Raw genomic sequence first — 26,258 nt, 5'->3', positions numbered from 1 at the left:
GCAAGTCAAGAGAGGTGAATTGTCACCAGTACAAGAAAGACATGGACCTGTTGGAGCAGGTCCAGAGGAGGCCACAAAAATTATCAGAAGGGTGGAACACCTCTCCTATGAAGACAGGCTGAGGAAGTAGGGATTGCTCAGCCTGGAAAGGAGAGGGATCAGGGGACACTTTACAGCGCCTTAGAGTACATAGAGAGGAGATCATAAGGAAGATAGCAAAAAACTTCTTGGCAAGGCCTGTAGTCAGGACACTTTAAATCTGATATGTGGTAGATTTAGGAAGGAAAAAATCTTTTCTGTGGGGGTGGTGTAGCACTGTAACAGGTTGCCCAGAGAAGTGTGGAAGCCTCATCCCCAGGCCACGCTGGATGGGGCTCTGAGCAATCTGTTCTGGTGGAATTGTCCCTACCCACGGAAGGGTGTAGAACTACATAATCTTTAAAAGTTTGTACCAATCCAAACCATTTTATGATTCTGTTCCTAGAGATCCTCATGTCACAGCCAACAGACATGGAAAAGTTCCTCACATAAAAAAAAAAAAAATGTTCAGCTCATGTTGTGCATTTTGTTTTTAACACAGGTGCAGGGGGAGCTGAAAAGGAAGTGGCGGAGTCTGTGCTGGAAGCAGACAGCAGGCAGGGATTACAGACTCCACAGCTCCATTTCCCGAAATGGATCAGAGAGCGTTTCCCAGCTCCACCGGAATTCCAGAGCTCACTCATTTATGCAGACAGAGACCACCATGATATAAATGAGCTAGATCCCCCTAAACATGAAAAACTGTGGGATATATCATTCATCATGCAGCTTGATGTGATATTTTATAAAATGTACAGTTTAGTGCTTTGCTTTTCTACATGTTGGTATTTGGGGAATTGGTTTGCACAGCCAAGCTGTTAATAACAAAGAAGCCTGCCACATGGATGCTTTCTGTTTTGTTCAAGTGGTATTCATATTAATTCTGATGTTCTCTTGCAGCTTACTAGCCATAACAATTCAAAAATTCATTTTCCATAAAGGTCCCTTTACTTTCTAAAATGGCTTCAAGATCCATGCAGGGTATCCTGCTCAATGCAGATTGTTTGGCACATGTAAGGGTTAAGATTGGAAGAAAGACAATTTCTTACACTTTATTTATACGTAAGGAAACATTGCCTTAAGGATTAGGAAATTCTTTTCTAATTATGGAAAATAAAATAATAAAAAAAATAAATCTAAGACCATAATTAACCGCACTGGGAGTTCAGCGTGCTAATCCAGGAAATCATGAACATGATTTACACAGAGGGGAAAAAGGTAGTACTTCTAGGCTAATGGTATAAATTTCAGAGATTACTTTCTACAGAGTTTGATTGCAATTCTGTTGTTACTTTCAAAAGTGCCTAGTTTAATGTTTGGGTGCAGAGTGTAGGGCCAGCTTTACAGTCCATACAGAAAAAACTACTATATTACTTTTGAATATAGTAGTTCTCAGCTGTTGTCTTCTGTTTAAACTCAGAGATTTGTGTTGATCTTTCATGAAGGAATTTTCTGAAGAGGTATGTTTTATTGCTAAAGCAGCCTTAGATAGGATAAACAGCCTTGGATAGAACATTACACATTGAAAATACCATTTTTTACAGTATTATCATTGAAATCTGTCTCTAGGAGCAATGTATTTGACTGCAAACCACAAGGAATATTGCGGTGAAGTTACAACTCACATTTAATGAAAAATGTAAATCCTTTTAGGCTTATTCAGTTCTATATCTATCTGAAGTTATTTAAAATTTAGTCCTGACCATGACTTCAGAAAAAAAAATTAGACAGAATCCCTAAAAATTACCATAAAAGGCATAAAGAAGGAATTTTCAACAATGCCAAGACTCTTATGTAGCTGTGTTTAAAAAAAAAGACAGAGAACCGACAGTCTTATAAAAATATACATAGCATTTCCACTCTTAAAAAGAAATAAACCCGGTGATGTTCTCTTCCCATGTCAATGTTTAACCATGTCCACCCTACAATACAAGTGGGAATAATATATATTTGCATGAGTACCTCCATACAAACCATTGCCCCTTCATACAAACCATTTCAGGCGACATTTTATGGAGCCAGCAGAATCCAAGGTCCCCACTCTTTCCAGATAAAGGGAAGAACAGCAGCAAGGGCATCTCTTGGTAGGCATATCCTTGAAAATATTACCAGTACTGGGAATATTGTCAGCAGCTGTCAAAGTGACTCTACAATTCTTGGTCTGATTTAATCCAGTTATTTGTCAGTTAAACACAATTAGTCTTAATGAGATTTCCATGGAGTCACACAAAGTTTTGTCAGACCAAAGATAGAAAGGGCTGCATGCTTCACATGATGACTGCAGAACGTGGTGAATATTTCATGACGCCAGTAGGTATCATTTGAGCTAAACAACAATTATTCAAAGAATTGTCACTTACAAAAATTGAGTTTTAAAAAGCAATTGATCACTTCGAGATCATTCATAATGTTTTCTGCTTGGCAAAGTAACTATGAGATTCTGGATGGAAGTAGGGTGCCCAAGGACATTCCCATGCTGTCTAAAGCACATCTATTTAAATTAAATATATTCCCAAAGACTTTAGACTGAGGAAACACTGCTAAACTATAGCATGTTTCCTGGATCTCTGGAAAAACTTATCACAAGCTCTTACCTGCAAATATATGAAGACCCACTGGAGCTTTGGGAGCTGCTTTTACACCTAAATTAAACACATCTGTGCACATTAGGATTCCTTGTCTGCACTGGCAGTGGGATTGCTCAGTTCCCTGAGATGTGACATGCAGGATGTTCTTTTTTTCCCTCAATTTCTAGGGTAGAAAGGCACATGTGACAAGCATTCAAGTGTGCTCATCTTTTTGCTCAAATGAGGTTATGTGAGCGAGTTGACACACAGACAGAATGGTAGCACAGAAATAGATGTTTCAGGCAATCATTTCCATCAGTCTGTTCTGCATGATGCATCACCAATTATATGTGTTTATAACACATCGTGTCTTAGAGAAAACTGTCTTTGTTCTAATTAGGTGAGCATGGAAAAAAAAATCTGCATTTTAATTATTTCTGGGTTATAAAAAAGAAAAGCCTTAATAAGAAAATACATTTTATATGGCAACAAACCAGCATTGTTTCCTTTAACAGGGTGCAGATGCGTTTGGGCTTGATTCTACCTTTCATGTGGGGTGAAATTCCACAGGAGAAATTTGCAGTGGGAGACCATAGAGGTATCACTAAGTTTGTTGAGGACAATGTGGACATGCAAAAAATGGCACACAGGAGAGACAGGTGCTGTATATGTATTTCTTTCAAACCAGTGAAAAGTTCAGTACTTTGGAGAACCTAATCCCTCCATTGATATTATAAATGCAGATAATCTAAACACTGTTTTGTGAGACTGTTTAAATTCATAGTGCTTTGTGCAACCATTATCATGGTAGTAAAGACACAGAGGGCACTGCGCTCACTTGCTTTTACTCCCAGGAAATTTCTGATTTCCAAATAATTTTACGCAAAGTTACAGCATCAACCCTATTTATCACCAGTTTGGCTTTAAGCTGCCTTTTCATGGACAGATACATGTGATACAAAAAGGTCTGTAAAAGGTGCAGAACAAAGAACTTGGTCAATGTTTTTCATTTTTACAACACCCAGAACAAGACAGCTTCTCATGGCTTTGTCTTTCATTGCATTTTGCTGAGGAGTATGAGATTAAATGCTCTTGCTGTGTGCTGTGGTGATTCTAAAGAACAATGCAGTGCAACATCATTTGGCCTTCTGTCACGCCTAATCCTAGTTCTCAGTCCTAGCAGCATCAGGGGAGGAAGTAGAGGCTGCAAGACAAGTGTAACCTTTCCCTGCACCTGCCTTTCTTTATTCCTTTACTGCCTTTTTCTGTTTGGTTGCATCAGGGTCCAAACTGAGTTGTAAAGTCTTCAAGGCAGGAAACCTGGGGTTTTTTGTCCATTCCCACTGAAAAGCACAGCTTGTACTTACTGAACAGGAATGGTAATACAGCTCACTCCCAGTACCATGGTTAATTGTGCTTTGCCTCCCCTGGAGGCACCATTAATTCTGAGTGATTTCTGTCAGCATTACCTGCTGCTGATGCCTGAGGAACATAGCGACAGCTTGTTCTCCACTTACTAACCACAATTCAAAAATATATATGGCCAGCTGAGGAATACCCAATCCAAGATTGTAATGAGACTGTACCGTAGCAGCAATAGATAATTGGTGGCAAATAGCATTACAAAAAACCTTCTACAGTCAAGCTGGAGCCATCCTACCCCACTCTGTAGCATCTGCTTCACATCCTGATTCACCCTAGGCTTCCCTTTGCTTTTGACCAAAGGGGAAAGCAACAGGCACAGATCCTCAGCAAACCAGAGACTCTGTCTGGGGCAGATTGATGAAAAAAGGCATTGCCAGGTGCATGTGTCACAGTCCATGTGCAAAGACTAAGATGAATCATCTGCATCATTTATCCTCTATTTTTCTAAAAATTAATCTTTGTTAATTGTGAATTTGCCCAGTTCAGCACAGTCATTTGGGACAATATCCAAATTCAGTCTATACAGATTTTCTTTTAAGACATCTTTAAGGAAAAATCAAGCCCTAAATATATCTGACAAAAAGAAAGAACTAACAAGTAACCTGTAGACAAAGCTGCTACATATATAGGGGTCATTGCCTGAACAATTACTGTCTGTGTATAGTGACACAAGAAATACCTTTACCAATAGAAGAAATACCTTTACCTTCATATTACCATGAGTGCCTATATCAGCTGTGGGCTGTCAGCACTACCTGTCCTAATACAGAAGTTAGGATGCAGTGCTATTCTGTTGTGAAAAAAAATATAAATTAAAAAGCATTCTAACATGTATGTTACAACAGTACATCAGGATAACATTTAAAAGGAGCATTCTGTGATATGGTTTAACCACTCTGTGTTGAATCTGATTCTGCCCAATGATAGTGAGTTCTAGTTAAATCTGTGTCAGGAACACTTCCGTTGTCTGCTAAAAAAAGTGACTGAAATGTCCCAAGCCCCTCTATTTCCCAAAGCACTGTAATACGTTTATGATTACCTGCAGCTTTTTTTTGTTCTGGCACATTAGTATGAGTATTGATTCAAAATTCTCCTTTGTCATCTTTGTTATATCTGTCAAGTATGGTAAAAATTAAAGATTATGTAAATGAATGTGATTATTTTTTACAAAATGTACAGATTATGATGTGTATAGATTAATGTGTGTAAATAGATTTCATACTGTAATTCACTATAGTTTTCTTCTGGTTTTGCTCTTTTGTTTTTTTCTGTTTTCAGTTTTTAATGTCACAAACCTAACAGCCTCCTCTGAGATGTTATATATAAAGCTGTGAACAAATAAATGTTTACATCTTTATGCCATTACAGATGATAATAGTCAATAACACCATAATGGACTGAAGAGGAATCGGAGAATAAAAATTTCAAAAGTTTTGCACAAAAATTCTGTTATTTACAGTTTTTAAAAGTTGTGTATACAATGATGCAGTTTTCTTACTGATTCAGTGGGTCATGGCCATGCTGAGGGATGTGGCTGAGTTAATATTTCACTTTTTAATTCAGCAGCTGTTAGACACACATGTTAAAGAAAAACAGCCCCCAGCTTCACTGAGGAATATGTAGCTTTCTGTAACCTAGATGTTCTTACAGGGGCATGAGAACAGCACATATCTAGAACAGAAACAAGTGACCATATGTGTTGCATATGGCACCATCTCCATGGCCAGCAGCTATTTTTGATTTATCATAGCATGGTCAAATCTTGATTGCCCAGTTATCTGTCAGAAGCACAGGTGTCTGTCAGGAGTACAGTATAATGCAGTGAGAACAAAGGAAAGCTGTGAAGTCTCTCCTGTAGAGGCAACACCATAGATCATGTCTTTTTCCATAAAAGATATGTATTTATTTTTATACCTGTAATGGGAATGGGCACAGGGAAGACTCTGGCAGTGGTGTGTTGCTGATGGGGGCAGAGAGAGGAGAGCATATGTAGGGGAGGAGGTGACATCTCATGGGGCAATCCCTGCCTTGGCAGTGACACCAAGCAGGCACAGAGGATGGAGCTAACTTTGGTGTCATGACCAGAGAGTCTATCCCCTTCTCTGTGAGTCTCTGTAAATCACAGAAGGCACACAATCCAGAGGGCCTTTGGGAGACCTGAGCTCTCGTCCTGCCCACCTTGTGTGAGTTCTTGTAGGAGCTGTGCCAGTCTGGACGCTTTGGCAACAAACAGCACATCTGCAAAGCACTTCAGTGTCCTCTCCCACATGCATGCCCTCTCTCCCTCGGAGCTGAAGGGGCAGCCCCACAACCAGAGCACCCTGATGTCTGCAGTGAGCTGCTTTGGAGCTGATGAGCCTGAGCATGTAAGACAGCCAGGGTGCAGATGAACAGGGACACTGACCAGTTCCCATCAGTTCTGGCAGCAGCACCTGCAGGTTTCCAGGGCAACTCTGAGTCCTTTCAAACGCAGAAGTGGATCCCTTAAGAAAGTTCTGGATAATTAGAGGAATGGTTATCCCCAGAATATAAGCAGTTTACTGTGGAGGGGAAGAATAACAGAATCTACACTTCAGAAGCAGCTTAAAGAAGGAAATGCTTCTCTGACAACTCCTACATGGTCACACTGGGCAGTATCAGCTACAGGAATCTCAGCTCTATGCTCATACCCACTGGCCCACAGGCAGCTGTGAGTACAGCACAAACTGTATGTGAATGCACACACTGCCTTTCCTCTGATTGCACCAAGGAGCTTCTAACTGGGACACCTGGAAAGGTAAAGGAGATCAGTGGATGGGAGGGTGGGAGAGTCAGAAAGACCATTTGTCTCCCCTTCATCTCTGTAAGGGAGCTGAGCCAAAGAAACTCAGCAGACAGTAAGAGAGAAGATATTGCAAACTCTGTGTGTATTTCAGTTTGCTGTGGATTGTAGAACGAGGTTACTTTTAGAGAACACTTTGTTTTCCCCCAGCACTGCATAAACCAAATCCCCATTTATCTCCCAGTTCCAGTGCTATTCCCAGCACTGCTCCCAGTTCTGCTTGTGCCAAGGCAGAGGCCAGCCCTGAGGTGGCAGAGTGTTGACACAGACCTTGAGGAGGAGCAGGGAGCTCATGAGAGCCCATGCTCAGGAAAAGCAGCATCTCCCCCACAAAGGCTGAGTCTTTGTGTGGCCCCCCTGCAACACTGCCCTGTCTGTGGAGTTTGGGGGTGACTTTTTTAAAGCAGGCACTCTGGAGAGGTGGAGGTAATTCCAGTTTGCAAATGGGTTTCCTGCACAATGTTTAAAAAGTCCTAAATAATCAAATGGTATGTGTCCAACTGAATAAAATAAAATGCTACCTGTTAGTTAAGTTCTATTATTTATAATCGACTATATTTTAATATCCTTGCCTTTACATAGACTGGGATATATTATGAACTGTCTGACATGCAATTTAGGTTGAATTATTGTATAAATCCATTTAATAAGTAAGCATATGTTACATCGAGCCATTAAATAACTATGCAATGGATCAAAATAGTTACAGATTTTTCACACGGGACAAATAAATATTTTTCATGTCATATCCTAAAAATTACCCCAGGATATTCCATTAAATATGGATAATGGATTTGGAAGACAGCAGAAATCGAAATTAAGAACTGTGCTTTATGTTGAAATCCTTCTGGATTTCTCAGTTGGTGCCTTTGTAATTGAGACTGTTTCTCAACACAATCCCATCAAGCTGTGAAATTCTCTGTTCAGAAAGGCTTTATTTAGTAATAGCCCTTGGCCACTGCTTATCCCTGGTTTCCTGCTTATATTCTTCACCTGCTCTTAATTAGAGCCTTGGGCTTTGCCTGCCTGTCTCTGTAGGATATGAAAAAATACTGAAGGAAATAATGAGGGAATCAGTAAGCAAGTTTATAACAGTATAATTAATAAAGGATCCTGAGACTACAAGGGGACATTTTGTTATACAGAACAACATTCATGAGAAGCAATTTGAAAATTAAGACATAATCTGAGTAAGACACAAAATTGTTCTATAGAGGATGTTTGTGCCTTAGCCAGGTGATGAATTGGACAATTTAATCATTCCTGCAGATTATAGCTTCTGTTATTCAGATAAGTATCAAAATCATATGGCCTGTTTCAAAAACACTTAACTTGACCTTATTACTCAACAACAAAAACATGAAGAAAAACACCGTTCCCCTCAAATGCACAACATCTTTAAAAAATCCTTTTAATTTTGCCTTTGAAGGCCATAACATCCTGTTTCTTGGATTAGGATAATAATTTATCAATTTAGACACTCTGAAGTACCTTTTTGTCATGAAACATATGGAATTAATATTTTTAATAAGTAAGGTTTGTTTTTTTCAACTGTTTTAAAAGCCCAGTGTATACCTTGATCAAGGTATAGCTCTGTCCCCAAACAGGAGCTGAGAGCAGCTTGAAAGACATAGGCAATATTGGGCTTTTTTGTCATTGAGGCCTAGTGCATTTCTGTCTTGAAACACCCCAATTAAGGTTTTTGTTTATAATTCCTCTTTTTGAATGAATGCAAAGCTAAAAATCCAGCCCAAGCACTGCTCCTGCCTCTGGGATATTTCATGCCCTGCCCCAGAGGAGGTTTTGCCTGGTCCCTACAGGGGCTGCCATGGGGAGTCCCATGTCCCCACACAGGGTCCAGCAAATCTGCTGCTGTCCCTCAAACACAATCCCCCTCCCCTTGTTAGTCTGACAGGGTTTTGCCTTAGATATGGGGAGATCATCCCACTCTTTCAACAGCTTACAAAATCTGAGTCTTAATTTAAACTGTGAGATCCCTGATTTTATTGTCCCACTCCCATGATCTCCAGCAGGAAGATATTTTACAGCCCTTTCTGGCTCCACTGCAATGAAATATTGAATTTAGAGCATTGCTTTCAAGCGTAAAAGTGGATTTAAAGGATTAAAGTCGAGTTACAACTGTTCTTGGATGCGCAAAAATCAGCAGGAGGTGTTTTTTATGGTTCTGGTACCTATGCAAATTTATATATAAGAGTAAGTCAAATATTAACTGGCACAACATAAACTGAGGCTGGAGGCTAGAAAGTTATTTACAATAAACAGATGAGTGAGGTTTTGAAAGAGCTTCATGGCATCTCAGAGAAATCCACTTTTAGATTCCTGTTTATATGGCTTAGGGCAGGGGATTGACCCATGCACTTAAAGTTCCTACACTCCCATCAGACTACGGGATCTTAACTGTATTAATAAGTCCAAAGCTTTGGAAGGAAACAGAAAAAGTTAGGAAAAAAAATTATAAACTTATACAAATCAGAGAGTTTAGACAGATGAATTAGTCACAAAAATCATTAGGTTTTGATCTGTTGTCAACTGCTATTACAAAACTGGCTATTAATGCCATTTCAGGCACTTAATTCAGCTGTAGATTCAGTCTGGTGCTGCTCCATTGTGCCTGGATGAATGGAAACTGCTGTGACGTAGATACTCTGGAAGAAATGTGAGCACTATAAAGAGACTTTTAGTCTCAGTTCATCTTCTCCCTCTATTGTGCTCTGTATTCATCACAAGCCTAGAAAAGTTCTTCCAATTTCCTATTCATATAATGATCCATGAATAGTACAACTGTACTGCTATATATGTCCTCCAAATGTCTGGGCTGAATAGTTTATTTCCTCTGCGTTGTAATTATTCATCTCAGCATTTGAAAATGTTTTCAAGTGGTCTTAACTTTCTTTATGCAATGTGTCATTGGGTTTCAAAAATAGTAGTTTCTTTGGACAATCTGGATACTGGAGTATTTGGTTGGCTTGTAGGGTGGAAAACAGCTTCTGACCTTCACAACTAACTTGTGGTCGACTGGTTTTCCACTTCTTTAGCACATTTGAAAAATTCACATTAATGCAAAATGATAAATTCGAAGAAAAACAGCAAGAAAAATGAATTTGTGAAGTTGGGGAATAAACTTAGGTAAAAGCTAGGATCTCACTTTGAGGAAATACAATTAAGCGTTAGGACCATGGAAGTGGAGAGTTGGTTTGAGGAGGCTACACGTATTACAAAGTGACTGGAAAATGTAATGACAGGAAGATAGGAGCTGTGCTGATGCTCCCATTTGAGTCAATCACTACTTGAGGACCATTTTCATGAAGAACTGTGATCTTGCTAAATATTTTTCACTGTGTATGCATGAAGCTAAACTAGAACCTAAATTTTCAGAAACATGTACTGCATGTTAAACCTTTCCAGTTTTGCTCCAGTTTGCAGCTAAGGTACATAGTCTGAAAAATTCAGGTGTTCAGGTAAAATTCACCTATCAACTGATAGTCTACATTCCTGTCCTTTTACATAGAAATTTTACAGATTTTATGTTACATGAAGACCATTTTTTTCCCTCTGTACATACAAAAAAATGAAAACTTTTCTGAGTAAATAAGAGAATTGGAAAGCACTGATTCATCTTCCAAGACAAAAAAGGCAAAAGCCTTTCACACCACCGCACCAAGAAAACATTTTTACACAAATATGCTAATAAAGTCGTACATTTTGGGAGCATGAAACATAAATAATGAATCTTGTTCCCATTTCCAAACTTAAACACTCTGCCATTAACTGTGTCAGCTGATGGATTATGTGTGCTGTGATTTCCACAGCCAAAGTCACTAATGAAAATATAATATTCTCTATACTTTCATATGTCTTGAATATTTATGCTATTATTCACCCAAACCAAAACACAATAATTTTGGCTTTCACTCTTCTACTAGTGTCCAGTTTGTACCTATTTAGTTGCAAATGCTTCACTAAAGGTGCAATCCCAGTAGCCCACAGGCTGCCAATTATCGAAGCATAGCTCAACACCAGCTAAGAAGGAAGCCAATTTTTGGGCACGACTGATTAATTTGCCCTTCAATTTTCAACTTGAAAATAGTTAGCATTTGGGTTTGTTATTAATACAGCTTAAAGTTTGCCATCTGGCTTTGTAAAACGATGAATTTTGGACATGCTGAGTCAAATTCCTGCAAGACAACCTGTGACCTATCCCAGTCTTAACTACATCCCTGCTATTCTTGACATATTTATTCAATCTGTACTTCATGTCCCTCAGTAACAGGCACTGAACAGTCTTGTTCAGTGGACAGAAATCCTCTCAGGGAAGATGTTTGTCACAAACTTTGGCTGAAGAAACACCTATGCTTTGTGTACAGTTCTTCCTCCAGTGAGATCCACGGATATCATGGCATATAGTCGTCGTTTGAAGGAAATTAATTGCTGCTCTAAAATAAGTCTCCTGCAATATGTTTTAGTTCATCTTCTGCAATGAGCAAAATACAAAAGCATCTGGATATCTGCTGCCATAAATTTTTATTGCTTCTAAGCATTCAGCTACTGTATTATTGTATCTGTTGGAGGTACAAGTGGCAGATTGGTACCAGCTAGGGATATGTGCCCGTTTCCTACAAAAGAACCACATTTTCTCAGGCCCATTCAGCTATGTGCACATCTCAAGCTTTAAGCATATATTTAAGTCTAGAAAGATCAGCAGAACTCAGGATGCTGATCTGGTATTTTGCTGATCATAAATACACTTTAGAGCAACAGTGCTTGCTCATCCCTGCTTATGCTTTATGGTTTCCATTGTGTAAATTATATATGATCTTGAGAATTCCTTATCAATACTTACCCATCTTACAGCATGTTTGTTACTCATGTTTTGCACTTCACCAAGGATACAGTTTTTTTCTTTGCAATATTGTGAATATTTTATGATGCTGTACATATTTCCCATTCGTTTATATGGACATGTTTGCTGACATTGGTCTCTGGATACAATATTTATGGTCTCTGGGTATATTTTCAGAATTGTTATAGCAGGAGGAAAACAAGATCACAGCTACATCTGAGACAAGACATGACACCCTTCAGGGGAGAAAACAGATTGGAACACGGAGCCAAGAGTGCAAGTGCCAGGGCAGGGAGCTGGAAAGCCAAAGTGTGTCAACATGCAGCAGGATCGAGCCTTGAGCATCCATCCTGCCACGGGCAGAGCCAAGGAGATACCACATGCCTTCCACAGAGGGTCTGAAACCCTTTCCTAAGTGATCCTGGTGTTGACATAAATTGACAGCCCACTAGAAGAGCATAAAGGGAGAGCTTGGATCAGCTGCAGCAGTGTGCTAAGTGAGCTCTTTTGAAGGCTTTGGCTGACTTTCTTCAGTGAGTGATTAAATCACCCTGATCTTGTCTGGGGCCATTGGACAGCAGCGCAGACAGCTCCAGGCTTGCACTGTGACCTCCCAGCTGTGGGTTCCAGCAGGATTGCTGGCTTATACATCAGAAAGTCTCACTGTCATTGCTCAAATTTTCTGTTTATTCTTTCAGATATTGCCTCGCAAATGTTTGTTTTACTTTCATGGCAGTTATTTAAATCAAGATGGCTTTTATCATAGTTAATTACTAAGAACTTGAACTTAAGAAATACTTTGAATACTCCTACCAGGCCTATGACTTGGTTACTGTGGAAGAAGAGATATTGAGTAAATTAAGAGCAGTCTCAGGGTTGGAGGATACAGAACCAGCCAAGATACAGACAGTCATCAGGCCTAATTTTGTTTCTTCTTTTCTTGGTGAATAATAACTTGAAGCAAGCTTCCAGCTGAATTTCAAATGACAGTAAACAAGTAAACACTTAGGCACGTCCATCTAGGTCCAGTATCACTTAGCATTCTTTAAAAATCAGGCATTGTAATGCAGATGAGGAATTCAAACAAGTGGAGAGAGAAGCCCACTAGATTTTCCTTGCAACCTCCAATGCAAACCTATTTTTAAAATGGTTTTATGTTTTGGATGGACAATAAGAACAGCAGTCTGTAGCACTATTTGTACAGAATAGTACAAATGTCCTGAATGAAATTTACATTAATTCCTGCTTTTTTCTAAGCTTTATTTTCCATATATAATGTTTCTTTTGTCTTTTCCTGTGTCACTCCACTACCCCAGCAATATTTTTTGTGATTTATGACATGATGTTTTAGTACTAAATTAACAAACTCCAGAGATGATGCCTGGGCACTAAAAAATGGGATGTAAATCACTGACACAAGACACTGAATTAGTGCAGAAGTTTCTGTGCAGTTAATGAGTGCACTTGAGAATGGTTCAGTGTATTTAAAGTACTTAAGAATCTCCATTAAGTCACACAATCCAAATGCAAGAAATGTTACTAAAGCCATGTCTTGGATGGGGAAAATTAAGAAAGCTTGGACTTCACTTTCTCAAGTCTGCAGTGATGGAAAGACACAGATTTGCTTACAGATAAAATTAGAGTTCCAGAAATGGTAAATTATATGGCCTTAAAAGTGAGAGGTTTCTATTTATCTGTATCCTGTTCAGATCCTCATTGATTTACTTCAAATACCATTTTACTCCTGGGTTCTATGAGATGTCCCTAAAAAAGGAAATAATTGCTGTAAAATAAAGACTGCAACTGCCTGTTACAAACTGAGAATAAGCTATGCATATGTCTGCTAGTTTTCAAGAAATTTTTTCTGCTTATTTATTTATTTATTTGGAAACATTTCTGAATGCATTGCTGTATCATACACAGTACAGCATGCCATACTGGGTCAAATCAATGACCACATATAGAAAAATCTTCAGGAAAACTCCATCAACATTTTTACTGTACAACCTTTGCTTGTTCTCTTTCTAACCCAGAGTTCCTGACTCACACCCAAACATATTCAACACCCAGCTCCCTGTGCTACCTTTTAACTCTTCCCTAACACTCCTGAGACTAATTCTCTGTTTGCCAATCTTACCCTCAGTAGGCTGTCCTTTCTAAAGAGCAGCTTTCTTTTCCACTGTTTGTTCAGCTGATCAGGGAATTTTCTAAGTTCTATAGTTCTTGCTGTATAATACAATAGTTGCATTAGTTTGAAGTCTCCAAATTAAGGTATTGCATTTCTTTACTAAATTCTGGACTGAAACATTTCCCTGTGCAGCTCCATGCTGCTTTCCTGTACACCAAGGTATTTTCTTGCTGTTACTGAAGGCTAGAAGGTGCTCTTTGCCCTTCCCCAGCCCTTGGGGTAGCACTTCCCAGGCCACTTACACAGATGAAATCAATCCCATGTACTGATGATTTTGTTCAGGATTTCCACTCCCAGAAGAATAAAAAGCTCCATCACACATCAAATTTCTCAAAGTCTACTGTTTCAGAAACCTTACGGCTTTGCAAGAACAAATAAAATTGCAAAATATCAATTGAATGTATTTAATTATAAAAATTTTCTTTGGCTCCTTCATCCCAAATGAAGGTGGAATTAACTTTGTGAAGTTAAGATGAAGTTTTAAGGTCCCTGCCTTCTCTTGCTTTTTGCCCTCCATATAAACAGGACCAAAAATCAGAATTTTCATATGTTCATGCAAGCTAGAGAGCCTCGTTGTACCCATTGGTCTATTACAAAACCTTGCTTGTTTGTTTCTTGCTGATGTCTTATAATACTTATTATCCCAATAAGGAACATTTTCTCTTTGAAAGTGTGTAGTAGTTCCTATTTTATACTTCATCTTTTTTGCTTTCATATATCATGTCCTTTTGAAAATGGTTAGTAAGATCTTTTGTAGCATCATAAGAAAAATTTTCAAAGCGCATTTTTTGCCACATTCAAAGCTGTGTTCTGTCTGTGAGGCTGTGAAAAGATCTAAAGATACCACAGGTGGTGAAATTGAAACAAAGCTACTTCATTTGACTAATATCCCTTTCCCTAATACACGGTGTTTAGGATGCATTGCACTCATCTCCCATTCATGAATAAACCATGGGCATGTTGGCTGTATTTGTGGGTTTCAGCTCACAGTACTTATTTCTGAGGGTGGCATCCAGAATTCAAATAATGTGGCATGCCCCAGGTATTGCCAGCTCTGAGTGATTTTGTGGAGAGGCCAGCTCACTTCTGCGTGGATGGAGCTGGAAGGGACAATTGAACTGCTTTTGTTGGAAAGGAGCAAGACAGATCAGGCAGTTAATTAAGCAATCAAACTGTTTGGTTAATGATCCAGCAGGGGCTGTCAATTCTCATTACTTGTTAGATTGGTGTCACTCAAGTGGAGCTGAAAGCTGAAGGTTGGTTTCTGTCTCTCTCCTGAAAAGCAGGAGCAGGTAAGTGGTGCAGAGCAATCTTCACAAGTCAGCAATCTCCCTGGGCCAGCAGGCAGGGGAATGGAGTGGCAGTGGTTTAGCACAGACAGGAGAGGTGCTGCTGATCAATCTCATCTTCTCTCTGGTACCTTGGCAAAGGCATCATTCTGTCTGTGATGTCTATCCCAAAAGAAAGTCACCTTGCAAAATATGGATATTTTTATCTTAGAGCAGTGCCGTGCTCTGTTTCATCATGTTGCCCTGCAAATGGTTGATTTGTCACACTGAGAGTTGTTGACAAAGGAAAGGGGATGGGAAAAGGGGGGCCAGAAGCTGCTTAAGCCAAAAAGAAAGACTTGTCACTGTGCCCATGTGTGGGGACAATATAAAGTCCTACCTGTGGCCTTTAAGAGGAGCTGCAAGTTGAATCCCCACAGAATAGATCAGTCGGTAAAGTATGAATATAGGGAAGATTAAGTAGCTTCAAGAGAAAAGGGCTGGAAAATGAAGAGACAAATCAAAGAAAATTAATTTTACCAGGTGGGAGATAAGAATATACTAATGTTTAATGGTAAAAATGTGCAGTGTATGAATAATTTAGATTTCTACCAAGAAAGAGAGTAGGTTCCAGGTGTAGACACCCTGTTATGCACAGTGATGAAATAGAATTTATATCCATTTTTTGTGGCTCTAACAGTCTCAAACAAACATGTCAGAGCACTTGAAAAATATCAGTTAATAAATTCTCCCAGTTTATTACCTTGATAGAACTAATCACATTTTTCTAGAAGGAAACCGAATATTTCTCATATGCTTGGATCATACAGGAAGTCTGTGGCAGTCCGGGATATAATCCAGATCTTCTGAATATCAGCCCTGTATTTAGCTATAAATTCAGCTTTCCTTAGACTTGAGTTGTTTTGAGTCATATTTTTAATCCAAAAGAGCCTCTTTCTTCCGTCTCCTTCCCACCACTGAAAAAAAAAAACCCCAACCCAACAACAACATCAAAACCCCCCTTAATTCAAAAGATTAACGCTGTAGTACGGTAAGAATTTTTGGAGCTATTGGTGAAAATTTCCATGGAGATGACCCCAAATCCACCAGCAGACTGGCTGGCTTGATACTGAAAAGGAAGAGAGAATGCAGAAACTGCAAGAACTTTACAGACTTTTTTGATAGTTTTGAATGGATGTGTTGCCGGGTTGCATGCAAACTGTACGTGATGAGACATCATCTATTCCCTTTCTGGATGACAAGGTCAAATCAGCCATTTGTCTGCTGGTTTTCACCTGTTCATGAAATATGTGCTGGTTTACTAAAATTTTTGTTGACTGAGTTGGACTAGTCTCATTAAATCATTCTGGAGAAGAGAGATAGTCTGTGTAACCTGTTTTTTAGAAAATGAAAATTTTTACTCTCTATTCCTTCCTTATTTGACATCAGTTTTCCAGCATGCTGGAGTCTCTCAAATCGAACATTATTCAGAGCTTTGAAAGAAAAGTAAAATCACAACATTCCAACTTATCCTACATTCCAGACTGCTGCCACCCCAGACCCTCTTCTAAATTTGGCTTCCTGATATGTCACTTCTATCTAAATTTTAAAAAATATTACTTAGTTAGAATTATTTTCCACTGAATCTTGAATTTTTGTTGAAAAACCTCCCAAACAGTTTGTGTTTTATGACACTTTGTACAATTCAAATATCTAGGCAGGTACATCCCAAATCCTGGCGGATTCTTAGTACTATTCTTCTCTTTTAGCACATTTTTAAGTTAAAGTTCCTAAGCACATCACTGCAGCAGCATAAAATGTCTCACTTGGAAACCCACATTCTCTGAAATCGCTGCCCAAGTGTTTGGACAGTGCTGCCAGGCACAGGGTGTGCCTCTTGGGGATGGTTCTCTGCAGGGCCAGGAGCTGGACTTAATGATCCTTGGGCCCTTCCAGCTCAGCAGATTCTGTGATTCTGTGATCAACTGCTGCCTCAGCTCATCAGGGTGCCTCTCACTCATCTCCCAGAACCTCCTTCGCCTTTCTGGTCCCACTGTCTTTTCTCTGCTGATCACAGCTGGCCTTCCCAGTTGTGCTGGACTGGAAGTGCAGTGCAGAGGCCTTGGCAAGATGTCTGTGAAAGGGATGCATTCCAGCCTAAGGAAAGCAGGAGTTTATCATTAAAGACTTCATAAATAATGATTTGCTCATAAAGAACAAAAATGGAAGCAGAATAGCTTGGAAAGTCATGAACATTTGAAATGGCAGGAGCCATGTTACCAGCATCTGAAATACATTTAAATTGCTTTAAATGTTGTGGATCAAGAATCACTAAATTGCATATTGGAAGAAAGTTAGTGATATAAAAAGTAATGAAAAAAGCCAGAACTGAACATTAGTAATTTTCTTCATAAAAAGCAAGTTTCCATGACTCATCCATATACTATCAATTACATGTGTTTAGAGGCTGAATTTCAAGATTAAAATAGTCTACTAAATTTAACTGAGCCGTTATCTTTATATTTTTGCAGAAATGTTTTCCCCTGGCAATTGCAGAGAATAGCAAGGTGATTGTGAGCTTGGGTTATGATAACATCCGCCCATAATCTGCATTTACTGCTTATATAAATTTGTGGATGACATTGAGGTTTTTTCCATTGTTCTAAATATTTGCTTGCCAAGGTGACACTGTTTAATTCCCATCTCCAAAGAGCTTTAGTTTTACAGATGCACCTTCAGTCATTTCATAGAGCTGTTATTTATGTGCAGTGTGAACTGAGCTTCTTAATGTCTTGCAGTGTGATGTTTCAAGGTGGTTGCAGCCACACTGGCACATGCAGGACACGATGATTTTCCCTCCCTCAGTCTTGGTTTGTGCTCACCCATTTAAAACTTTGTGGAGAATAAGAACAAAAACACCATATTTTATTGACCCAGAGACCACCCCCAGTGATTAGTCAGCCTCTGGCAGGAACTTGTGATGAGTGCAGGAGGTAAAGGAATGGGAAGAAAACTATGGGGAAATGTATTCTTTCTTGTGTCTGTTCTCCCAATTTCCAGATAATTATAAGCCTGGAAGTATCTTGAGTCAAAGTTGCATCCAGTGTTAGTACTCAGTGTTAGACTTGTCCTCCGTTACCTGAACTGAACACAATTACATCTTTTTGACTGCCCCAGCATCCTCAAAATCTGAGTACTCCAATTTCACTATGTATTGTCAGAAAAGGGAATTATTTTTATTTTAACAGCATGACTTAATAATCTAATTATGTGTCCCTTTTCTGTAATGGGAAGTCATGAATAACACTTCCCTTGATGCCCCACTCATGACTTGGCTCCAGAGTGATGACTGCCTCTCTGCAGCCACCACTCTTCTAAACCAGGTAGTGCCTGGAAACTGTCCTGGCTTTGGCTGAGACTGAATTAATTCTCTTCATTGCAGTCTGTAGGGGGTTGTTTTGGATTTGTGACCAAAGCAGTGTTGATAACACAGGAATGTTTCAGCTGTTGCTGAGCAGCCCATACAGTGTCAGAGCCTTCTCCACTTCTCACGCTGCCTCAGCAGCAAGGGCTGGGAGTGCACACCAGGCTGGGATGGGACAGAGGCAGGACAGCTGACCCCAGCTGACCAAAGGGATGTCCCACACCACATGATATCTCAGTAATAAAAGCTGAAGGGAGAAGGAGTAAAAGGGTACATTTGGAGTGATTGTCTTGCCAAATCACCGTTATGTGTGATGAAACTTTCTCTTTTTGGGGTATGAATGAACACCTGCTGCCCACGGGAAGGGGTGAATGAATTCCTTGTTTTAATTTGCTTGTGTGTGTATGGCTTTTATTCTGCCTGTTGAACAGCTTTTATTTGAACCCATGAGGTTTCTCCTTTTCACCCTCCTGTTTCTGTCCCTTTTGCACTGAGAGAGGTTCAGTGCCTGAGTCCTGTGTGGGGCTGAGCCACCTCTCATGGCTTACATTACAACTCTTTAATACATTCCAGTGCTGAAGATGCTCTGTCCCTCTGATCCTTCCCTTCTGCCCTCTTTGTATCATCTCTAGTTTTGCTGCATCTTCTACCTGCACAGAGTGATAAAGAAATGGCTCCACCATTGATTTCTGACTTAGTTTTGATTGCTGTTTGTTAAGAAATACATACTAAGGGATCCTAATTAAAGATCCTTATTTAATATTCTCTTTGACTTTTGACCATTACTAAGCAGCAAGACAGCATTTTCACAAAATTATCTTAAGGCACCTTTCTGAGTAAACACATTTTCCATATTTGTGGCTCATATTATGCCATAGAGACCTACAGCTGGGGGCGTTACTGCTCACCTTTTGACAGGCATACCTTCCAGAAAAAAATTGACTTAAAGCAAAATGAACCTCTGAAAAGAAATGCATCAGGACTCTCTGAATGTCATTCATAATGTGTTCAATTTCTTCTTTTCAGAACATGCTACCTTGGAAGACTTACAGCACAGAGGTCCTGTGAATTTACATGAAATATCAGAGAAAAAATAATTACTGAACATGAATCTGTATCTTTCTGTCGGGAGAATACTCTTTTCTGTGTTTCTGTAACATTTGGTTTCTCTTTTCATTACATGACATAGCAGAAGAATTTTGAGTTGATTGAAAAGCAATTTATAATTAGTGTATAATGGAATGTAGAAAGTTGTATATAATATATATTTCTTCTCACATCCATCTTCCTATGACCCTCTCTTTTTTTTTTCCTTATGTGGTCTTGCCCTTGTCTAAGGAAATACTGCGATTACAGTCAAGTAAAATCAATGCAGCCCTTAATTAGAGTAATTTGATTCCTAAGGAAATTTAAAAAAACCACAATCCACAACCCAAGGCAAAACAAAACCAAAACCAACAAAACCAAAAAAACCCCAAACCAAACCAAATTACTCAAAACAATTACTCCAACTAGAGAGTTTTGGTGTGGTTGTGTTTGCAAAGCTTGTAACAGAAAGCCTTTTCCTTTAATAGAAATGAAGTTATTTAAATTAATAAAAACCTGAAATTCTAATTCTCCAATACTAGCCATAACTCCTTTTCACTACTCTTTTCACTTTTCATCATGATCAGAAATGTTTAAGATACCATGAGAGGAATTTCAGTTAAAAGCAATTCATGCTTATTAGTTTATCAAAGATTGTCAGAACAGCTAAATCAAATTAATAAAAATATCTAATGAAGGACTTTTCTAGAGAGACACATGGTAAATAGTTGTTAAGTGTTTTAAACCCAACAGAAATCCCACTATTTTCTCTTTGCAAATACATAATTATTAATAATAAGTAAAAAAAAAAATATGCCAGTGTCTTATCTTCAGGAACATCTGACAGCCTAGAGCAAGGCTCCCCAAATTCACTTTAACTGAGTGCCATTATCAGTTAAAAAGAAAAAACTGTGGCAAATGAGTGTCTGTGGTTGCTTCACCTCTCTACCCAGTCCCGATGTCTCTTGAGCCACAGCTGCCTTTGAAGCCACTGATGTGGTGAGGAGATATCTCTTCAATCACTGTTATTTTGACTAACCAGTACCCATCTTGCCAAGTCCTCTCAAAGTCTGCCTTAATCGTGAAAACAGTGAGTTTTTCCATTCTGTTTTTGTCTTCACTTTCACTTCCATATTACAGCTTCTTTCCTTGCTATTTGGTTTTTTCCTTATATCTAAGATTGATTTGATGATCTTTTCAACATGCACTTCTCTAGATGTTCTGATTTTGGCTTACTCATGATTGCAATTCAGGTACAATTATGACACTTCATAATTTCAGAACTTGCAAGAAACAAACCTTGCAATAATGCAAAAATCATTTTCTGCAGGAACATTGAGATGAAGGAATATAGACTTTCGTATCCTCTCTTTCTGTAATTGTCTTAAAAATCTATATTCTTTTATTTGGGGACACTTCAGTCATTTGATGCTCTTCTTGAACTGGTTGTTGCATATTTTGCCATTACACTTACAATGATTCAACTTCTAAGAGCTTTTAGTACCGTACACTCAAATGTATTTAAATACTCTGACACAAAAAAATTATTTCTCCTTCTGTAGTTTTGTGCTTTTGCAATAAATATTTCTTACAAACCTTCATTTATGGGAATGATGGGCTACTTTTCTCTATTTCCCAATACAGGAAGTGTGACATTCAGATCAATGTTTCTCAGAAGAAGCATACCACACTATTGCCATGGAATAGTGTCCGGCATCAGGCTCATGTCAGTGATAAATGCTTTTTATTTTTGATAAAGCAAGGTTGTGATTTTTCCCACCTTCATCTTCAGAATGAAAATCCTCAAATCAACCTTAATTTTGCAGTTTTAATTGGTATCTTTTAGCCACTTGATTATCTGAGGTACTTCTCTCATTTCTGCAGGGTTTAGCCATCATTATTCATGAAACAAATCTTAATGCTGTACTAATATCTTGAATAAAATGTGGTGATCTGGAATTCCTCTGGCACTTTTAGTCTTCTTATGGGATCATAGAACGTTGTGAGTTGGAAGGCACCCACAAGGATCATTGAGTCCAACTCCTGCCCTGCACAGAGCCGTCCCCAGGAGTCACACCACGCTCCTGACAGCAGTGTCCAAAAGATTCTTCTGTCAGGCCTGGAGCTGTGACCACCTGTTCCAGTGCCCAGCCACTCTCTGGGGGAAGAATCTTTTCCTAATACCCAACCTAAACCTGCCCTGACACAACTTTATGCCATTCCCTCGGGTCCTGTCACTGTCACCAGAGCAGAGACCAGAGCCTGCCCCTCCTCTTCCTCACAGGAATCTGTCACTGCACTGAGGGCTCCCCTCAGCCTCCTCTTCTCCAGCCTGAACAGACCAAGGGACTCCGCCACTTCTTGTTCCTCCTCAAGGCCCTCACCACCTTCATGTCCCTCTTTGGGACAATTTCCAACAGCTTCTCTTTGTTATATTGTGCTGCCCAAAGCTGCACACAGCGCTCGAGGTCAGGCCACACCAGGGCAGAGTGATGCAGGACAATCCCCTCCTTGGACCAGCCAGTGATTTTGTGCCTGATCTACCCCCAGGCTCCGTTTGGTCCTCTAGGCCCATTTGTGTCTAATTTTTAAATAAAGTCTTTTAATCTTCACTGATTGTTTCTATCTGCCCGTGCAGACTCTGTTTGCAGGCAGAGGCTCAGTGCCCTGTAGTCTGGCTCTCAGAGCCATGACAGCCTGTTTTTTCTGGATTTAGTAAGGATTATTCTCGACCAATGCAGATAATAAATTTCCTTCTTTATATAATTTTTGTAGCCTTTTTCATTAAGAGCCTCTCACAGCAATCAAGGCCCATCCTCAGTTTCCCATTAATCATGTGTTATGCCATAGCAACAGCTCCCAAGAGTGGGTTTGCTTCGTGAAGGTTTCCATCAAAATGTAACCTGGACATGTTTTCAGCAGACATTTATCTATAAATATTAGCACATGGTTACTCCAAAAGTAATCTATGAAATGTCTCATCTGCTGAATACATCAGTGAAGTAAGTCAAGACATAAATTTTCAAAGTAAATAAATCTGTTCAGATAAATTGAAGTCTGCCTGCTCTGACAGTTTTTAAACAAAACCTGTAATTGTGCAATGTCTCGTGGTCTGCAGTTGTGTTTGCTCTGTGCAATTTGTAGAGCAGGTAAATAAATTGTTTCTTGGACAGTCTCAAAATTTGCTCAATGGGTTCAAAGCTTGGCTTTATAATCATTTCATATCTCAGCATTAAGAAGATTATTGTGAGATCAAACATCAAGGGAAGAAAAAACATAACTGATTTTTTGAAATAATTCAATTTGCTCCCCAAAGAAAACAAGGAGAATATTTGTACTGTTAATGTCTCATTCAGTAGCTCATATGTAAACTAATGCATCCCACCAATGAAAGTCCACTAAAAGACATCATTTTGTAGGGACACTAGAGAAAATCAATGAAAGATGGTAAAGGTATTTCCAATACCAGCTGGATTGCTGCTGGGTTACCAAAAAGATGTTTAAGTGAATTTCATGGCGCAATATCCATGGCTTAGTATTCAGTGAGTTAGTATTGAATTATCCAAGTTATAAGGAAGTGTCTCAGAAGCCAAGCAGCACAAAATAATTATCATTATGTGCTGACAAGATAATCTCTTTTTTTTCATAGACCTTGACTAAGCAAGTCACTCATGTGCTTGCTTTGCTGGGAAAACACATTTGATTAAGAATCCCATGAACATGAAGCATGTGCCCAAGATGCAGTATGACCAGTTATCACCTGATTTTTCAAGAGATTTAAATAGACTTTGGATCAAGTCCCAGACTGCAGTGGTCTACTTCCTTACAACAAACACTATCTTAACAAGCAAGAACTAGTTGAAAAAGCCCTGACATTTTATTTTATAAAAGCTACATAACAGGGTAAAGAGACGGCACACAACACCTCATATGGTTAGTTATTAGAGGTCCTGAAAATAATATTATATACTGTTAAAATGTTACCTTCTGTTGGTTTTATCTTCCAATTATTTGAGCTTGTGGTTTGGCACTAAAAGTAACACTCAAGAACAGGCTGAGGTGTTCATTGGGTACAAATATACAAATATAGTGTATGTGTCTCTCAAGCTGGAATTTTTTCAAGCAAACTGAAAAAATCTTATAATTCACACTTCTGTGTGTGCTAGAGCACAGTTCACTTATGCAAACAGTAATTTGCATCATTTACATGACTCAGTGGTGAAGGCTCTTGAAAACATCACTTACATGGAGCCTAAAATGAAAAGTATCAGAGAGACTTACAGAATGACATCAGTAATTTTTCACTGTATTTCTACCACAGCCAAATAACAAATGCAAGAACTGTTTCCTTTGTTATCCCTCATGTGAGATATTCTGTGAGCACAACACTGAGTGGACACCTGAAACAAATCAAGTCATTCACACAGAGCAGTCATTTAAGTCTTCATTTATTTAATCTTATTAAGAAGTACAACTCATATCCTTCCAGTGCGGAATTAAATTGATCTCTTTTGCCTGTTTATCTTGCTGCTTTTATGTTTGAGCTTTCTGACATCAAAGAGATGGATGTCTTTAGGCAAGATATGCTGTTTGGTGTTCTGCTGCTAAATAGCTGTGACCTACAAATATGTCAGCACTAGCATAAGGATCACTGTACAAACAATAGCAGAAGTTAATTTCCTCCAAATTTTATTTAAAGAGTTATTTTTAATGTTTGATATGGGTGGTATAGGCTTAAATGTATAGTAAATTCTTCTTTAGTCAATGCTGGTCTTTTTTATGCACCCTATGAGGCTGTCAGCTCTTATTAACATCAACATTAAAGCTTTGTATGTCTTGGTTTTGAAGATTAACAGTTTACAGGGAAAACAGAACTTTGACATTTGCTTCTGCAGAATAGACTATAACAAAATAAGATGGGCAGTAGACTTCAATATAATACAGCTGCACTCAGCATTGAATGCCTTTTGGCTAATATGCTAACAAGCACTCCATGGAGTCTCAGAACCCTGAGAGAGGGAAGGTACTTGTATCCACAGCAGTAATTCACAGTAACCAGTCTCTGTTTCTCCTTTACTATCTACTGTGAGGAAACTGCATAAAATTATCTGCTCAGCAGGGAGGAAGGAAACCAGCATCCCATTTAGTGCTTTTTTAATAGGAAAGTGGAGTGATTAATCATTTAAGAACAAAATGTAATATATTTTGTGGGAACAGTGATCATACCAGTAAGAACAACACAAAGGGCACCTGCATGAGTAAGAAACTCACGTTAAACAGTGTTGGGGATTATGGCATTTGAGATAAAAGTCAAGATTGAATTCCTAGTAGTTTTCAAAACTATTAGCATATTTCAATTTTCCATCTAAGTGTCTTGAGGTACAAAAACCCTCTTCTACAATCTCTGCAATTAAACTCTAAAATATTTTTTGTAGTATTTTTCCCTCATTAGAAGAGTTACTTTACCCTGCTAAGTCTCAATGTTCAAATATCCCAGCCTCCATCAAAAGAAATGTGACCATTTGGGGCATAAGGGATGAAGCAGCCTTCTCATGGACACACATTGAGAGAGTTGGGGTTGTTCAACCCAGAGAAGAGGCCTCTATAGAGATATTAAAACACCTTACAGTACCTGAAGGGGCTACTTGAGAAAGCTGGAGAGGGACTTTTTACAAGAGCATGGAAGCATAGGGCAAGAGGCAATAGTTTTAAATGGAAAGGGAGAAGATTTAGATTAAATATTAGTAAGAAATTCTTCCCTGTGGGGGCTGTGAGACCCTAGCCCAAGCTGGCCAGAGAAGCTGTGGGTGCCCAATTCCTGGAAGTGTTCAAGGCCAGGTTGGATGGAGCTTTGACAAGCTTGGTCCAGTGGAAGGTGTTCCTGGCAGGGGGGTGGAAATGAGGTTGTTTCTAGGGTCCCTTCCCTCCCAACCCATTCTGTGTTCAGTCCTAGAAGAGTATTTCAGTACCCTCCTGTTAATGCACCTTTCAGGTTTCCTTTCATGAGTTGTTTCCATCAGGTGTTCTGTGATTACTGCTACAAAGGCAGACCAAACACACAAAGCCAACAGGCACTCAGAGAAGAAGCAGATGATATGCCAAGGTAACTTTCAGAGCAAGAACCCAGGTTGTTTAGTTCAGTACTTCAGGGTGGAATCATGTTGACAGGCTAATGCTCCCTTATCTTTGAACTGGAGACTGGTATGTGATTGAAAAGCTGCTGAAAAAGTTCCTGAAAAGCTGCTTTCAAAAAACCATGTAGAGAGAAGGAGATGCTTCTTTTCTCATTCTCTGCAAGAGCATTTTCTCATTTTCTTTTGCAAGGCACAAATATAGAAATGGAGGTAATAAAATGGACACCAATGTTGGAATGACAGGGATACTGTTACTCCGGGATTATGGCCTTTCTGTCCTCATGAGTACAGGAATCTCTGGACCTCTCCTTTTCTTCATGAAGCATTTTAGATCTTCAAATAAATTCAGGGTTTATAACATCTGCAGATTAAATGTTAGTAATACATTTTTCCCTATGGGGTTGGT

General features: G+C 39.1%; 1 protein-coding gene across 1 annotated transcript in view; it reads left to right on the top strand.

The window, feature by feature from the left end:
• VIPR2 (vasoactive intestinal peptide receptor 2) overlaps nt 1–2,558 on the top strand; it is a 44,697-nt gene extending 42,139 nt beyond the window's left edge. The window contains exon 13 of the mRNA XM_066314588.1: nt 581–2,558. Within this exon, the coding sequence (XP_066170685.1) occupies nt 581–751 (171 nt within the window). The 3' untranslated portion in view covers nt 752–2,558. The remainder of the gene's footprint in view (nt 1–580) is intronic.
• The last annotated feature ends 23,700 nt before the right edge of the window (nt 2,559–26,258 follow it).

Source organism: Sylvia atricapilla, chromosome 1, assembly GCF_009819655.1.
Source record: "Sylvia atricapilla isolate bSylAtr1 chromosome 1, bSylAtr1.pri, whole genome shotgun sequence".
Lineage (NCBI taxonomy): Eukaryota > Metazoa > Chordata > Aves > Passeriformes > Sylviidae > Sylvia > Sylvia atricapilla.
Note: the sequence above shows the minus strand (reverse complement) of the source record. Positions and strands in the feature narration are given on the sequence as shown.